This window comes from Ovis canadensis, chromosome 13 (assembly GCF_042477335.2).
Source record: "Ovis canadensis isolate MfBH-ARS-UI-01 breed Bighorn chromosome 13, ARS-UI_OviCan_v2, whole genome shotgun sequence".
NCBI classification, from domain to species: Eukaryota; Metazoa; Chordata; class Mammalia; order Artiodactyla; family Bovidae; genus Ovis; species Ovis canadensis.
Genome location: NC_091257.1, coordinates 62104849 through 62123543, shown reverse-complemented (window position 1 = coordinate 62123543; position 18695 = coordinate 62104849). Strand labels below are relative to the sequence as shown.

Sequence of the window (18695 nt, the reverse complement as noted above, 5' to 3'; positions counted from 1 at the left end):
CTGTCTCTTTCTTCTAGTTATATCTTCTTAGAGACTGGGACTGCCTGGGTCCTATAAATTGGCTGTTGTTCCCTCACTCCCATCCTACCCGGGGAGCTGAGGTGGGAGTCAGGATGTGGGGCCTGACTCTGGTTCTGGAAACAGGAAGACAGAAAACAAAGAAGCAAAGAAACCACTGAAGAGGTTCTTCATCTCACTCTGGGCTTTCCTGCCAGGGGTTTCCCCTGTTTCTGTTCTTTATTTGCCTGCTGGGACTTTCCAGTTGATCAATAAAATGAGAGACACTTAGTCTCTAGGCGGAATCAGAAGCTTTGTAGGGATTAGCCAGCCTCCTGGCAATGCTCTGAAACCAGATTAGCTTCAGTGTGTTCTCTGGGCTCCCTGACAGAAAGGGAGTGAGGGCATAGGAATTTGGAGGAACCAAGAACCAAGAACAGACAAAGCTGTTCTTTTAAGACAGCATTGAATGCCTTTTCTACCTCCTCAAGCTTCCTAAGGATTTAATGCTTTCTCTTCTCATAGGAAGTTGAGCTGGTTGATTTCAAGGGCCTGGATAGCCCCTCGTTTATTCTTGGGGAGTCTGGAAACACCTGTGAGTGGGGAGTCTGTGAAAAGAGAAAGGGAAAACTCCTTTGTGCAACAGCTACAGGGTAGCTGCAGGGTTTTTACTGGTCCAGAGCTCGGACATCTGTCCCCATTTCTGCAGCTCAGCCTTGCATTGCACCCAGTGATGCTGGGTGGGCAGCTGTTTCCTCCCAGCTTGAGAGTGGGTGGACAAAGGTGACAGAGCCAGGAGCTGTTTCAAGCCCTAACAGGGGGCATGTGTGGTGGTCGCTGCTGGTATCCACCCAATCCCCTTTATCTACCGCATGTTATAAGTGTGGACTGTTGACAGGTCTCAGTTGCTCCCTAGTCTTGAGAACTGCTCTTCAGGGAATGCCTCGGCCCTCACCCCCTCCTCCCAGTTGTGACTCTCAGCCAAGACTGACTAGTGCCAGATACAAAGGCCTGGTCTGCCTCTCTTAGGGTGGGACAGTTCTATGAAGTTGTTCACACCCTAGAGCTCCCATGGGATCAGGCTGTGGCTAGGCTCCAGTTCCTTCCCCAGCCCAGTCTTGCTTCCCTCACTTCCTTACAGGTTTCTCCTGAAGTCACTTCCTCAATAACTCATGTGCACAAGAATCCTCTGCCTCTAGGAATTCCCTGACAGCAGGCTAGCTTTCCTAGGGCTGACTGTTGAATCCATTGTTTCCAAATAATTAATAATGAGAATGAAAATATTTTCAAGAGAGAGACACAGTGTGGGATCTGGGGCCCAAAGAGAGAAACCTCTAGGCCCAGGAGAAGAAAGAAACACTAAATTAGTGGTTTCTGTGTGGTGGTAAGTGCTGTGATGAAGGACAGACTGAGGTGTGGGTGCCGTCCCCTCAACACTACCCAGGGATGGTGGGAACAGTTTGTAGGGAGAGGTAAGTTTTGGCAGGGTTTAGGGAATGTGTGAGTTTCCTTGGGTCTGAGAAGAAGGAGTACCCTCACAGAGCATGAAAAGCAGGCCCCGAAAGTTCTCTGTAGCTGGGATGTCATCATCTTCAATAGCTTAGGAACCTTTGCTTTGTCAAGACATTCTCTTGGATCTTAGGGAAGATTGTGTCCTCAAGTCATGCTGGGAGCAGGCAAGAAGGGTCTTCACGTGAGAAGTACTAGATCCTGCTGACAAGCTGCATGGCATCACGCAGGCATTTAATGGAGCTGAGTAGAACACAGAACATTCTACTAGGGCATGAAGTGGTGCCAGAAGAGAGGACTGATTGGTTAGTGGCCTCAACAAGTGTCCAGTGTGTCTAGGTGACTAGGAGGCTCATGTCCTGACTCAGCAAGCCCAACAGTATTCATGTCTCTAGACATTTTAGCAGATGTGCTTTGTAGTTAATGGGGCTTCCCAGGTGGTGCTAGTGGTAAAGAACCTGCCTGCCGATGCAGGAGACATAAGAGATATAGGTTTGATCCCTGGGTTGGAAAGATCTTCTGAAGGAGGGCGCTGCAACCCACTTCGGTGTTCTTGCCTGTAGAATCTTATGGACATAGGAGCCTGGAAGACTACAGTTCATAGAGTTGCAGAGTCGGATACAACTGAAGCCACTTAGCACACACGCATGCCTTCCATCTTTTAACGTTTTTCTAAAGAGAAGTTGTACTGATTTAGAATTCTTGAGGGCTAAGTGGTCATGTTCACAGGGGGGTTCAGTAGGTTTAAATATGTTTTAAACGTCAAAGATTATTTGTGTCAAATCTGCCCTTTCGTTCCTGTCCCATGCGTTCTCTCTTCTCCTTTCTCTGTATGGGACTCAGTCAGCTGTTTCAGTTCTGTGCCTGAGATGCTGGCTGATGTGGGAAGTCCCCTCCTTCCCCTCTCTCTTACTTTCCCCTCTTCCAAGAGATGGTGAAGAGTTGTTCTGCATTCTCAAGGCAATGTGGAAGTGATGCTTGAAAATGATCCTTACAAGGCATTTTGGAGTCCAGAAAGGCTTCATATATTCTTGTTAACAGAGAAGGCAGAAGAATTGCAACTAGCTAGCTGAGCAGATCTCTCTCTTCAAGACTGTGGATACTGGTGGGCATCCTTGGGGAAAGTGTCCAATTGAATCCATATCCCAGCCCCATCAACCATCTTCCTCTGACTCTTCCTTGTATAAGAAGCAATATTCCGTTTAAGCAAGATTGGACTGAACTCTAAATTTTGGCCTTTTGTTTGCTCTGTTACTGTGTTTGCCTTAAAGTGTAGGTAAATTTAGCCAGCTTTTTTTCCCTCCTCTTCTGCTGGCTGGGGGTAGCCAGTGATTTGTGGTGATGGTTGGAAAGTTTATGAAGACAGATGCAGATGTTATCCTTGAGACAGACAAAGGAGGGCTTGGGTCCTAGAATCAGTTATCTGTAATTTCAATTCAACAATATGGTAGACTGTGTAAGTATTTTCCTAACATTCCTAATCCAAAAAATGTAAAAGTAAAAAACAAAAACAAAAATGAAAAAACAGGTGGGGAGAAGTCAGGCTGGAGACAAAGACTGGGCCAAAGGAATCTATATGTGTGCTCAGTTGTATTCAACTCTTTGTGACCCCATGGACTGTAGCCCACCAGGCTCCTCTTTCCAGGAATTTTCCAGGCAAAAATATTGCAGCAGGTTGACATTTCCTACTCCAGAGGGTCTTTCCTACTCAGGGATCTAACCCACATTTCTTGCATCTCCTGCATTGGTATAACAGGTGAATTCTTTACCACTATGCCACCTTGGAAGCCTAGGTCAGATTTATAGTGATGGCCTTGGTGAAATCACTCACTAGGGAGAGAGTGACTGAACTTTAGAGAATTCCCACATTTGGGCCATCAGACTACTTGATGATTTTTATCAACCTGGTAAGTAAAAAAGTATGCATGGATGTGAGAGTTGGAAAGAAGCCTGAACACCAAAGAATTAATGCTTTTGAGCTGTGGTGTTGGAGAAGACTCTTGAGAGTCCCTTGGACTGCAAGGATATCCAACCAGTCAACCCTAAAGGAAATCAACCTTGAGTGTTCATTGGAAAGGGTGATACTGAAGCTCCAATACTTTGGCTACCTGATGCAAAGAACTGACTCACTGGAAAAGACCCTGATGCTGGGAAAGATTGAAGGCAGCAGGAGAAGAGGACGGCAGAGGATGAGATGGTTGGATGGCATCAGCAACATGAGTTTGAGCAAGCTCTGGGAGTTGGTGATGGACAGGGAAGCCTGGTGTGCTGCAGTCCATGGGGTTGCAAGGAGTCAGACACAACTGAGCAACTGAACTGAACTGAATAGCGCTGGAGAGAGAGGACAGACATTGCAGAAGATAAACCAAGAGTGGAAGGAAGAGAAGCAGCAATCAAAGATAGTATAGGGTAACATTTCCCTGGCTGGAGAAAGACTTGAATGTTCAGGATGAGGTCTGTCAATGGACAGGCACCACTAATCTGATTTCCACTCTATCTAAACTTAGGAACTGGCTCTGGCTGAGGTTCCTCATAACCTTGTGTGGTAAATCAGAGACTACTCTTGGTTTCTATTCCTTGGGTTCCCACCAACAGCTCCTGGCTCTGCTGATCATGGACTCCTTCTCTTGGTTTCCAAGATACTCTGTCTCCTCTTTTTCCTCCTCTTCTAGGGGCTCTTTTTTTCCTGCCTATGCCTAACCTACTGGGTTCATTGGATCCCTGCCCTTGGCCCTGCCCCTTTAGTCCTCCCTACTCTCTCCTTGGTGACCTTGCCACTCTTCTGACCTCCTTCCCCTCAGCAGAGCCAGGATTCCCTCCCTGGGAGCTCCACACTGTCTCTTTCCTGGGGCACAGACCAGGCAGGGCTTCCTGTCTTCAGCATCATAGGGTTCCATGACCTGCCTCAAACTCGGCCCATATTCCTCACAGCCGTGTTTGTGACTGTGCATGGCTACCCAGCAGCCCCATGTAATGTGAGAATCTGGCCCTTTCCAAATCTTTTTACTGACGGGATATGACTTCTTTCTCTACCTCTTTAAACTCATTGGACCCTGTTACTCCATCCCCACTGCCTGCTTCCCTGGGACAGGCCTCTCAATTGGTCCCTTTGCCTCTGTTTTCTTCCCTAATCCTTTCTCAAAGTAAAGAGTAGAGTGAAGTAATCATTCCAAAATTCAAGTCAGATCACACCCTTCCCTTATAACTCCCCTTGTTTTCCTGTTGCCACTGTAAATGATCACAGACTTGGTGGCTTGAAACAACAAAAATGTACTCTCTTACATTCTGGAGGCCAGAAGTCTGACATTGGTTTCAGTGGGCTGAAACCAAGGTGTTAGTAGGGTTGCGCTCCCTCTAGAGCCTTTGAGGGGTGAGAGGGAGGGTTAATTTGCTTGCCTTTTCTCTCTGTGTTCCTTGGCTAATGGTCCCTTTCTCCATCTTTCATCCATAGGGTAGCATCTTCAAATATCTTTCTCTGTTGAGGCTGTCTGTAGCAGAATCTCCCTCTGACTTTCTTTTAAGGATACGTGTGATTATATTTAAAGTCCACTCAGTTAATCTAATTAGGCTTATAAAAGGAAAGCTGAGCGCTGAAGAATAAATGCTTTTGAACTGTGGTGTTGGAGAAGACTCTTTGGAGAAGACTCTTGAGAGTCCCTTGGACTGCAAGGAGATCCAACTAGTCTATCCTAAAGGAAATCAGTCCTTAGTATGCATTGGAAGGACTGATGTTGAAGCTGAAACTCCAATACTTTGGCCACCTGATGCGAAGAACTGATTCATTGGAAAAGAGCCTGATGCTGGGAAAGATTGAAGGCGGGAGGAGAAGAGATGACAGAGGATGAGATGGTTGGATGGCATCACCAACTCAGTGGACCTGAGTTTGAGTCAACTCTGGGAGTTGGTGATGGACAGGGAGGCCTGGCATGCTGAGTCCATGGGGTTGCAAAGAGTAGGACACGACTGAGCAACTAAACTGAACTGAACTAGGTGGCAACCCACTCCAGTATCCTTGCCTGGAAAATTCCATGGACAGAGGACTGTAGTGGGCTACAGTTCATGGGGACACAAAGAGGTGGACATGACTGAGTGTACATGTGTAGGTAATCTAGGATAGTCTTCCTATTTCCAGATCCTTAATTTAATCACATCTGCAAAATCCCTGTCTCCATATAAAGTGACATGGACAGTTTCCAGGGATTAGGACCTAGATATCTTTGGTGGCCATTATTCAGCCAACCACATACTCCATCCCATTGCACTTCAAAGTCCAAACTCCTTGACATGGTCAAGGTCCAGCATATGTACTACCTCATCTTGGTGCATGCTCCTTCTGCCTGGACCGCTCTGCCTTTCACCTTTGCCAGCTCCATCTCATCATTGAGGTCTCAGTTTAGAGTTCACTTCCTCCAGAAAGCACCTGGGACACCACGCAAGTCCAGACTAAGGGAGTTTCCTTCTCCTTCCCATCTTCTAAAAGCCTTTCCCACATTTCCTTGGCTCACACCCTGCTTCCTCCAGCTTCAAAGCCAGCAGGAGTGAGTTGAATCTTTTTCACATTATGTCACTATAACACTGATTTTCTGCCTGGTTTTTCCATTTAAAGTTTTGTGGCTAAACATGCATAAAATTTACCATTATAACCATTTGTAAGTGTACAGTTCAGTAGCCTTAAGTGCATTCATATTGTTGTGCAGCCATCACATTATCCATCCACAGAACTCTTCATCTTGCAAAATTAAAACTACATCCATTAAATATCAGTAGTAACTTGCCATTTCCCTTTCCCCAACCCCTGGCAACCACCATTCTACTTTCTTGTCTCTTTGGATTTGACCTAGGTACCTGATTTAAGCAAAATTATACAGTATTTGTCATTTTGTGACTAGATTATTTCACTTGGCATAATGTCCCCATGGTTCATTCATGTGTGACATATGACAGGGTATCGTTCATTTTTAAGTCTGAATTGTATGTATGTATTATTAATCTAGTCATCCACATTGTTAATCTAGTCATCAGCTAGTAGGTACCTGAGTGGCTTTTGTTATAATTGCTGTGAAGAACACGGGTGTACAAATATCACTTCAAGGTCCTACTTTCAGTTCTTTTGGGTATCTACCCAGAAGTAGAATTGCTGAATTGTATGGCAGTTCTATTTTTAAGTTTTTGAGTAACTGCCATACTGTGTTTTTTGTTTTTTTTAAATTGGAGGATAATTGCCTTACAACGTTGTGTTGGTTTCTCCCATTCAACAACATGAATCAGCCATAAGTATCCATATGTCCCCTCCTTCTTAAACCTCCCTCTCTCCCACCCCCCATCTCATCCCACCCCTCTAGGTTGTCTCAGAGTACTCAGTTGAGCTCCCTGTGTTATGCAGCAACTTCCCAATAGCTATCCATTTGACACATGATAATGTATATGTTTCAGGGCTATTCTCTCAGATCCGTCCCACCCTTTCTTTCCCCCACTGTGTCCAGTCTGTTTTCTATACCTACATCTCTATTTCTACCTTGAAGATATAGGTTCATCAGTACCATTGTTCTAGATTCCATATATGTGCATTGATATGCAGTATTTGTTTTTCTCTTTCTGACTTACTTCACTTGGTATAACAGGCTGTAGGTTCATCTACCTCACTAGAACTAACTTAAAGGTATTCCTTTTTATGACTGAGTAATAATTCCTTGTATATATGTACCAACTTCTTTATCCATTTATCTGTTGATGGACATCTAAGTTGCTTCCATGTCCTATCTAGTGTAAATAGTGCTGTAATAAACATTGGGGTACGTGTGTCTTTTTCAGCTAAGGTTTTCTCAGGGTAGATGCCCCATAGTGGCATTGCTGGGTCATATGGTAGTTTAAGTCCTAGTTTTTTGTTTTTTGTTTTTTTAAGGCATCTCCATACCATTCTCCACAGCGGCTGTGTCAACATTCCCACCAACTGTGCAAGAGGGTTCCCTTTTCTCCATACATTCTCCAGGATTTATTGTTTGTAGATTTTTTTTTTTTGGATGATGGCCATTCTGACCAGTGTGAAGTGATACCTCATTATAGTTTTGATTTGCATTTATCTAATAATGAGTGATATGTAGATGACACCACCCTTATGGCAGAAAGCAAAGAAAAACTAAAGAGCCTCTTGAATAAAGTGAAAGAGGAGAGTGAAAAAGTTGGCTTAAAACTCAACATTCAGAAAACTGAGATCATGGCATCTGGTCCCATCACTTCATGGCAAATAGATGGGGAAACAGTGGAAACAGTGACAGACTTTATTTTGGGGGGCTCCAAAATCACTGCAGATGGTGACTGCAGCCATGAAATTAAAAGACACTTGCTTCTTGGAAGAAAAATTATGACCAACCTAGACAGCATATTAAAAAGCCAAGACATTACTTTGCCAACAAAGGTCTGTCTAGTCAAAGCTGTGGTTTTTTCAGTAGTCATGTATGGATGTGAGAGTTGGAATATAAAGAAAGCTGAGTGCCAAAGAACCGATTCCTTTGAACTGTGGTGTTGGAGAAGGCTCTTGAGAGTCTCTTGGACTACAAGGAGATCCTAAAGGAAGTCAGTCCTGAATATTCATTGGAAGGACTGATGCTGAAGCTGAAACTCCAATAATTTGGCCACCTGATAAGAAGAACTGACTCATTGGAAAAGAGCCTGATGCTGGGAAAGACTGAAGGATCTTTCCCAGCATCAGGGAAATAGACAATGAGATGGTTGGGTGGCATCACTGACTCAATGGACATGAGTTTGAATCAACTCCAGGAGTTGGTGATGGATAAGGAGGCCTGGCATGCTGCAGTCCATTAGGTTGCAAAGAGTCGGACACAACTGAGAGACTGAACTGAACTGAACTGAACTGATTAATGAGCGATGTTGAGCATCTTTTCGTGTGTTTGTTGACCATCTGTATGTCTTCTTTGGAGAAATGTCTGTTTAAGTCTTCTGACCATTTTTTTATTGGGTTGTTTGTTTTTCTAGTATTGAGCTGTATGAACTGCTTGTATATTTTGGAGATTATAACCTTTTGCCAGTTGTTTCATTTGCAATTATTTTCTCCCATTCTGAGGGTTGTCTTTTCATCTTGTTCATAATTTCCTTTGCTGTGTAAAAACTTTAAAGTTTAATTAGGTCCCACTTGTTTATTTTTGTTTTTATTTCCATTACTCTAGGAGGCAGCGGAGAAGGCAATGGCACCCCACTCCAGTACTTTTGCCTGGAAAATCCCATGGACGGAGGAGCCTGGCAGGCTACACAGTCCATGGGGTCGCTGAGGGTCAGACTCGACTGAGTGACTTCACTTTCACTTTTCACTTTCATGCATTGGAGAAGGAAATGGCAACCCACTTCAATGTTCTTGCCTGGAGAATCCCAGAGAGGGGGGAGCCTGGTTGGCTGCCATCTATGGGGTCACACAGAGTCGGACACGACTGAAGCAACTTAGCAGCAGCAGCAGGAGGCAGGTCAAAGAGGATATTGCTGTGATTTATGTCTGAGTGTTCTGCCTATATTTTCCCCTTAAGAGTTTCATAGTTTTTAGCTTTACATTTAGATCTTTAATCTATTTTGAGTTTATTTTTGTGTATGTTATTAGGAAGTGTTCTAATTTCATTCTTTTATACATAGGTCCAGTTTTCCTAGCACCACTTACTGAAAGACTCTTTTCTCTGTTATATATTCCTGCTTCCTTTGTCAGAGATAAGTTGCCTATAGGTGCATGGGTTTATCTCTGGGCTTTCTATCTTGTTCTACTGATCTATATTTCTGTTTTTGTACCAGTACCATACTGTCTTGATGACTGTAGCTTTGTAGTAGAGTCTGAAGTCAGGAAGGTTGATTCCTCCAGCTCTATTCTACTTTCTCAAGATTGTTTTGGCTATTTGGGATCCTTTGTATTTCCACAGAAATTGTGAAGTTTTTTGGTTCTAGTTCTGCAAAAAATGCAGCTGGTAATTTGATAGGGATTGCATTGAATCTGTAGATTGCTTAGGGTAGTATAGTCATTTTCACAATATTGATTCTTCCAATCCAGGAACATGATATATCTCTCCATTTGTTTGTATCATCTTTGATTTCTTCCGTTAGTGTCTTATAGTTTTCTGTATGCAGGGCTTTGGGCTTTCCAGGTGGCTCAGTGGTTAAGAATCCACTTGCCAGTGCAGGAGGCACAAGAGACATGGGTTCAGTCCCTGGATTGGGATGATCCTCTGGAACAGGAAATGCAACTGGCTCCAGTATTCTTGCTTGGAATATTCCATGGACAGAGGAGCCTGGTGGGCTACCGTCTATGGGGCTGCAGAGAGTCAGATACCACTGAGAAACCGAGCACATACACATAGGTCTTTTGTCTGTTTAGTTTATTCCTAGATATTTTATTTTTTGTTGTTGTTCCAGTGGTAAATGAGATTGTTTCCTAAATTTCTCTTTCTGATTTTTCATTCTTAGTGTATAGGAATGCAAGGGATTTCTGTGTATTAATTTTTGTATCCTGCAACTTTAAGTAAATTCATTGATTAGCTCTAGTAATTTTCTGGTGGCATCTTCAGGGTTTTCTATGAATAGTATTGTATCATCTGCAAATAGTAAGAGTTTTACTTCTTTTTCAATCTGGATTGCTTTCATTTCTCTGATTGCCATGGCTAGGACTTCTGAAACTATACTGAATAATATTGGTGAGAGTGGGCACCCTTGTCTTATTTGTGATCTTAGAGAAAGTGCTTTCAGTTTTTCACCATTGAGAATAATGTTTACTCTGGGTTTGTCATATATGGCCTTTATTATATTGAGGTATGTTCCTTCTATGCCCATTTTCTGGAGAGTTTCTTTTATTATAAATCAGCATTGAATTTTTCAGGAGCTTTTTCTGCAGCTATTGAGATGATTATACGGTTTATATCTTTCAATTTGTTAATATGGTGTATCACTTTGATTGATTTGCATATACTGAAGAAGTCTTGTACCCCTGGGATAAATCCCACTTGATCATGGTGTATGATCCTTTTAATGTGTTGTCAGATTTGTTTGCTAGTGTATTGTTCCAGGATTTTTGTGTCTATGTTCATCAGTGATATTAGCCTATAATTTTCTTTTTATGTGATATCTCTACCTGGTTTTGGTATCAGGGTGATTGTGGCCTCATAGAATGAGTTTTGAGTTTTCCTCCCTCTGCAAGTTTTTTGGAAGAATTTGAGAAGCATAGGCGTTAGCTCTTCTCTAAATGTTTGATAGAATTAAACTGTGAAGCCATTTGACCCTGAGCTTTTGTTTGTTGGAATATTTTTTATCACAATTTCGATTTCAGTGCTTGTGATTGGTCTGTGTGTGATTTCTCTTTCTTCCTGGTTCAGTTTTGAAAGGTTGTCCTTTTCTAAGAATTTGTCTGTTTCTTCCAGGTTATCCATTTTATTGGCATAGAGTTGCTCATAGTAGTCTCTTATGACCCTTTCTGTTTCTGCATTGTCCATTGTAACTTCTTTTTCATTTTTAATTTTATTGATTTGTGTCTTCTTTTTCTCTTGATAAGTCTGGCTAATGGTTTGCCAATGTTGTTAATCTTCTCAAAGAGCCGGCTTTTAGTTTTATTGATCTTTGCTATTGTTTCCTTTGTTTCTTTTTCATTTATTTCTACTCTTATCTTTATAGTTTCTTTCCTTCTACCAACTTTGGTGGGTTTTGTGCTTTTTCGTTTGCTTAGGTGTAACATAAGGTTGTTTATTTGGTTTTTCTCATTCTTGAGGTAAACTTGTATTGCTATAAGCTTCCCTCTTAGAACTGCTTTCACCTCTTCCCATAGCTGTTAGGTCATTGTGTTTTCAGAAACTGTTTTCTATAGTGGCTGCCCCATTTTACAGTCTCACCTGTAGTTCGTAAGAGTTTCAATTTTCCTGCATCCTCGCCAATGCTTGTTGTCTCATGTCTTTGTAATGATAGCCATTCTAACAGGTGTGAAATGATATCTCATTGTGTTAAAAAAATAAATTATTGCGGTATAATTGATTTATAATGTCATATTTAATTACTGCTGTATAGTAAGGTGACTCAGCTATACACATACATATTCTTTTTCATATTGTTTCCATCATAGTTTATCATGGAATGATGAATATATTTTCCTGTGCTGTACAGTAGGACTTTATTATTTATCCAGCCTGTATTTAATAGTTTGCATGATTTGCATTTCCCTGATGATTAGTGATATTGAGCATCCACAGTTAGAAACCTCCCAACAAAGGAAAGCCCAAGATCAGATGGTTTCACTGGTGAATTCTACCCAATGTCTAAAGAAGTGTTAATATTGATCCTTCTCAAATTCTTACAAAAAATTGAAGAGGATGGAACACTCAAACTCATTTTACAAGGCCAGATACCAAAGTCAGATAAAGACATTACAAACAAACAAACAAACAAAAACACTACAAGCCGACTCACTGGAAAATACCCCGTTGCTGGGAAAGATTGAGGGCAGGAGAAGAGGGTGACAGAGAATGAGATTGGATGGGATCACTGACTCAATGGACACGAGTTTGAGCAAACTTAGGAGATAGTGAAGGACAGGGAAGCCTGGCATGCTGCAGTCCATAGAGTCGCAAAAAGTCCAACACAACTGAGCGACTGAACAACAGGTCAAAATACTAGATTAATATAAGTAGAAAAAATCTCAACAAAATACTGGCAAACTGAATTTCGAGAGTGCATTAAAAGGATCATGCACTATGATCAAGTGAGATTTTTCCCTTGGAATACAAGTATGGTTCAATATATACAAATCAATAAATGTAATTATTGATTCAACTTATATATTTCTACTTGTTTATCTTGTTTAAAAAACCCAGCTCTTAGTTTCATTGACCTTTTCTATCTTTTTTCTGGTTTCCATTTCATTTATTTCTGCTCTGATATTTGCTATTTCCTTCTTTTTTGCTAGTTGTAGGTTTAGTTTTTTCTTTTTCTAGTTCTTTAAGGTTTAAAATTAGATTGTTCATTTGAGATCTTTTGTTTTTTCTTAATGTAGGTATGTATTGCTATAAACTTCCCTCTTAGAGGTGCTTTTGGTGTATCTCATAACTGTTAGTGTGTTTGCTTCTGTTTCTATTTAAGATGTTTTTTAATTTCTTTTTTGTTTCTTCTTTGTCTCTTTGGTTGTTCAGGAGTGTGTTGTGTAATTTCCACATATTTGTGAATTTTTCAGCTTTTTTCTACTGTTGATTTTTAATTTAATACTACTGTGATTGGAAAAGATACTTAGTATGATTTCAACTTCTTAAATTGCTAAGACATGTTTTGTTTCTAATTTACTTTGAAATGTATGAAAAATAAGATGAATTATTGAATGAATAAAGGGATGGACAGATGTGTGATAGTGTAAAGGATAGTAAATGTTAAAGGTTCGGTTCAGTTAATCACACAGTTGTGTCCAACTCTTTGTGCCCCCATGGACTGCAGCCTGCCAGGCTTCCTGTCCATCACCAACTCCTGGAGCTTGCTCAAACTCATATCCATCGAGTTGGTGATGCCATCCAACCATCTCATCCTCTGTCTTCCTATTCTCCTCCTGCCTTCAATCTTTCCCAGGCTCAGGGTCTTTTCCAATGAGTCAGTTCTTCTCATCAGGTGGCCCAAAGTATTGGAGTTTCAATTTTAGCATCAGTCCTTCCAATGAATATTCAGGACTGATTTCCTTTAGGATGGACTGTTTGGATCTTGCAGTCCAAGGGACTCTCAAGAGTCTTCTCCAACACCACAGTTCAAAAGCATGAATTCTTCAGCACTCAGCTTTCTTTATAGTCCAGCCCTTACATCCATACATGACTACTGGAAAAACCATAGCTTTGACTAGATGGACCTTTGTTGGCAAAGTAATGTCTTGGCTTTTTAATATGCTGTCTAGGTTGGTCATAGCTTTTCTTCCAAGGAGCAAGCGTCTTTTAATTTCATGACTGCAGTCACCATCTGCAGTGATTTTGGAGCCCCAAGAAATAAAGTCTCTCACTGTTTTCATTGTTTCCCCATCTATTTGCCATGAAATGATGGGACCAGATGCCATGACTTAGTTTTCTGAATCTTGTGTTTTTAAGCCAACTTTTTCACTCTCCTCTTTCACTTCAATCAAGAGGCTCTTTAGTTCTTCTTTGCTTTCTGCCATAAGGATGGTGTCATTTGCATATCTGAGGTTATTGATATTTCTCCCAGCAATCTTCATTCAAGCTTGTGCTTCATCCAGCCCAGCATTTCACATGATGTACTCTGCATATAAGTTAAATAAGCAGGGTAACAATATACAGCCTTGACGTACTCCTTTCCAGTCTGTTGTTCCATGTCCAGTTCTCACTGTTGCTTCTTGACCTGCATACAGATTTCTCAGGAAACAGGTAAGGTGGTCTGGTATTCGCATATCTTGAAGAATTTTCCAGTTTGTTGTGATCTACACAGTCAAAGGCTTTGGTGTAATCAATAAAACAGAAGTAGATGTTTTTCTGGAACTCTTTTGCTTTTTCTATAATCCAGTGGATGTTGGCAATTTGATCTCTGGTTCCTCTACCTTTTCTAAATACAGCTTGAACATCTGGAATTTCATGGTTCATGTACTGTTGAAGCCTAGCTTGGAGAATTTTGAGCATTGCTTTGCTAGTATGTGAAATGAGTGCAACTGTGCAGTAGATGGAACATTCTTTGAGATTGGGATGAAAACTGACCTTCCAGTCCTGTGGCCACTGCTGAATCTTCCAAATTTGCTGTCATATTGAGTGCAGACCTTCAACAGCATCATCTTTTAAGATTTGAAAATAGCTCAGCTGGAATTCCATCACTTCCACTAGCTTTGTTCTTGCTACTGCTTCCTAAGGCCCACTTGAGTTTGCATTCCAGGATGTCTGGCTCTAGGTGAGTGATCATACCACCATGGTTATCTGTGTCATGAAGATTTTTTTGTATAGTTCTTTTGTGTATTCTTGCCACCTCTTCTTAATATCTTCTCTTCTGTTAGGTCCATAGCATTTCTGTCCTTTATTGTGCCCATCTTTGCATGAAATGTTCCCTTGGTATCTCTAATTTTCTTGAAGAGATCTCTGGTTTTTCCCATTCCTCTATTTCTTCGCATTGACTGATGAGGAAGGCTTTCTTATCTCTCCTTGCTATTCTTTGGAACTCTGCATTCAGATGCTTATATCTTTCCTTTTCTCCTTTGCTTTTGGCTTCTCTTCTTTTCACAGCTATTTGTAAGGCCTCCTAAGACAGCCATTTTGCCTTTTTGCATTTCTTTTTCTTGGGGATGGTTTTGATCACTGCCTCCTGTACAATGTCATGAACCTCCGTCCATAGTTCTTCAGGCACTCTATCAGATCTAATCCCTTCAATCTATTTTTCACTTCCACTGTATAATCATAGGTGATTTGATTTAGGTCACACCTGAATGGTCTAGTGGTTTTCCCTAATTTCTTCAATCTAAATGTGAATTTGGCAATAAGGAGTTCATAATCTGACCCACAGTCAGCTCCCAGTCTTGTTTATGCTGACTGTAAAGAGCATCTTCATCTTCAGTTGCAAAGAATATAATCAATTTGATTTCGGTATCAACCGTCTGGTGATATCCATGTGTAGAGTCTTCTCTTGTGTTGTTGGAAGAAGGTGTTGGCTATGACCAGTGTGTTCTCTTGGCAAAACTCTGTTATCCCTTGCCCTGCTTCATTTTGTACTTCAAGGCCAAACTTGCCTGTTACTCCAGGTATTGCTTGACGTTGTACTTTTGCATTCCAGTCCCCTATGATGAAAAGGACATCTTTTTGTGAAAAATAAGATGAATTATTGAATGGATAAAGGGCTGCACAGATGTGTTATAATGTAAGGATAGTAAATATTAAGGATAGACTAGCCAAAAGTATATTGCTATTCCTGTCTTCTTATATTTCGTTTCTGAAAAATTTCAGAATAAAATACTTGAGAAAAATTCTAATAATACTATTACCTGAGAGAGCTGGCCTTTCATTCACTTACATATACATATGCCAAATGTTCTCAACTAGGGGCAGTTTAGTTCCCTGGGGACAGTGGTAATGTCCTGAGACATTTTTGATTGTCATGACTGGGGGCCATGCTCCTGGCATCTAGTGGGTAAGGGTGAAGGATACTGCTAAACATGTTTCAATGCACAGGACAGTCCTCCCAACAAAGAATGACCTAGCCCCCAAAGTCAATAGTGCTGAGGTTGAAAAACCCTAATATATATATATATATGTATCCATTCACATGAATGTATGTTGTTGTTCTTGTTCAGTTGCTCAGTTGTGTTTGACTTTTTACAACCCCATGGATCATAGCACACCAGTCTTCCCTGTCCTTCACCAACCCCTGGAGCTTGCTCATACTCATGTCCATTGAGTCAGTGATGCCATCCAACCATCTCATCCTCTGTCGTCCCTTTCTCCTCCTGCCTTCAATCTTTCCCAGCCTCAGGGTCTTTTCTAATGAGTTTGCTCTTTGCATCACGTAGCCAAAGTATTGGAGCTTCAGATCAGTCCTTCCAGTGAATATTCAAGACTGATTTCCTTTATGATTGACTGGTTTGATCTTGCAATCCAAGGGACTCTCGAGAATCTTCTTCAACATCACAGCTCAAAAACATCGATTCTTCAGCATTCAGTCTTCTTTATGGTCCACCTCTCACATCCACACATGACTACTGGAAAAACCATATCTTTGACTAGATGGACCTTTGTTAGCAAAATAATGTTTCTGCTTTTTAATATGCTCTCTAGGTTTGTCATAGGTTTTCTTCCAAGGAACAAGCATCTTTTAATTTCGTGACTGCAGTCACCACCTGCAGTGATTTTGGAGCCCAAGAAAATAAAGTCTGTCACTGTTTCCACTTTGTCCCCAACTATTTGTCATGAGGGGATGGGACCAGATGCCATGATCTTCATTTATTGAATATTGAGTTTTAAGTCAACTTTTTCACTCTCCTCTTTCACCTTCATCAAGAAGCTCTTTAGTTCCTCTTCTCTTTCTGCCATAAGGGTGATGTCATCTGCATATCTGAACTTATTGGTATTTTTCCCAGCAATCTTCATTCCAGCATGTGCTTCATTCAGCCCAGCATTTTGCATGATGTACTCTGCATAGAAGTTAAATAAGCAGGATAACAATATACAGCCTTGATGTGCTCCTTTCTCAATTTTGAGCCAGTCCATTGTTCCATGTCTGGTTCTACCTGTTCTTTCTTGACCTGCCTACAGGTTTCTCAGGAGGTTGGTAAGGTGATCTGGTATTCCCATTTCTTTAAGAATTTTCTACAGTTTGTTGTGAGCCTCACAGTCATAGGCTTTAGTGTAGTCTTTGAAGCAGAAATAGATATTTTTCTGAAGTTCTCTTGCTTTTTCTATGATCCAGCAGATATTGGCAATTTGGTGTCTGGTTCCTCTTCCTTTTCTAAATCCAACTTGTACATCTGGAAGTTCTTGGTTCATATACTGTTGAAGTCTGGCATGGAGAATTTTGAGCATTGCTCTGCTGGCAGGCAGCAAAGTAATGTGTATATATATGCAGATTTTATGCTTGCATGCATGCCTGCTCAGTCACATCATGGAGCTTTGCAGCCCCATGGACTGTAGCCTGCCAGGCTCCTCTGTCCATGGGATTTCCCAGGCAAGACTACTGGATTGGGTTGCCATTTCCTCTTTCAGGGGATCTTCTCGACCCTGGGATCCAACCCACATCTCCTCCTGTGTCTGCTGCGTTGGCAGGTAGATTCTTTATCACTAAGGTAACTACCCTTGAAAGTAAAATTGCTCAGTTTTGTCTGACTCTTTGAGACTCCTTGGTCTGTAGCCTGCCAGGCTCTTGTGTCTATGGAATTCTCTAGGCAAGAATACTCAGTGGATTGCCATTTCCTTCTGCAAGGGATCTTCCCAACCCAGGGATCAAACCTGGGTCTCCAATATTGCAGGCAGATTCTTTACCATCTGAGCCACTAGGGAAGCCTTACATGTATATTAAACAAAATTGGATTCATAGTTTTATAAGTTTGTTTTCATAATGTATTGTCATTTTCTCAGGTAATTAAATTGCCTTTCATATTGTCATGTTTTAATGATGATGTATATGCTGTGATTTATTGTGCACATTTCTCTCCGGGCATTTTTTTTTAAGGTTGTTTACCAATCTTTAGCATATCTCAGTAATATCAACCTTCCTTTTCAGACAAATCTCTATTCTGCGTAGTGAAGTTCTCTTCAGGAAGATTCATTCCTTCAAACCAGCTTGGGTGCCAGCATCGTCTGTGGTTTTGGGGCTGTGCAGGGATTGTTATCTTTTGTTTGGGTTTTTCTCTCAGAAGCTCTGGCAAGCAGAGGCAGCAGCCAACAGTATGGCATCTCCCTGGCCCTTTGTCAGTGCTGGGCTGCTCAAGCTATGTATCTGGTGCAGGGACAAAGAACCATGTGCTCCCAGCCCCCAGCCCATGTTCTGCTGACTTCTTAAAGACACAACTGGACTTTAACTGCTGTCTTCTTTCAAATATAGGCCTCTTCTGATGAAAAGAGAAAGGAAGAATGGACTACCATCACCAAACTTCCCTAGTCCCATGTGGACAAGATAAATACATTTCCAAGTAAGGTTTTTTGCTATGGTGTTGTCTTTGCAGTGGCTAGTCCCATGTGGATGGAAGCCACTGGCAGAGGAGCCTCCTCTGTACACGAGAGGAGCTCCTATGTGTGAGAAGGAGAAAGCAACTGTGTGTGGACTAGTGGGAACATCAAGCGAGTTTGCTGCTATAGTTAAAGAACATGCCCCCAGAGCCTGGCCATACAGAGTGAAGTTAAGAGGGTCTTCAAGACATAGTACCTTTAGAGGCTCAAAAAAGCTGATGTCCTAGAGAGTTTCTAGGAGGAGGAGTTGGTTGTGACAGCCCCAAATCTTTACACTGAATGACTGGACTTAAAGTGACAGAACGCCCTTGCCTCTTGCCTGAGAAGAGGCAAAAGCACGCCTCAGTTTCTCCGCAAGCTCCTCCCTCCTCCCAGGCCTCCCTTCATTTGCTTTCAGATAAACTTGATCAGAGCATTTTCAGGTTTGACAACTTTCACTCTGGTCACAAAGGGTGTCACATGCTCTCTCTTCCATGTTTAGTATTAACAGAGCTATGCTCCCAAGGGAACAACTTGGAAACCAGTATTTAGAGGCCTTGT

The 18695-nt window shown here is 41.6% G+C and overlaps 1 protein-coding gene across 7 annotated transcripts in view; it reads left to right on the top strand.

Annotated features, from left to right (window-relative positions):
* RASSF2 (Ras association domain family member 2) overlaps positions 1–18695 on the top strand; it is a 57018-nt gene that overhangs the window by 13893 nt on the left and 24430 nt on the right. For all 7 annotated transcript variants that reach the window (XM_069548021.1, XM_069548025.1, XM_069548024.1 and 4 more), the window contains one exon: positions 18031–18118. In XM_069548021.1, the coding sequence (XP_069404122.1) occupies positions 18060–18118 (59 nt within the window). In that variant the 5' untranslated portion in view covers positions 18031–18059. The remainder of the gene's footprint in view (positions 1–18030; positions 18119–18695) is intronic.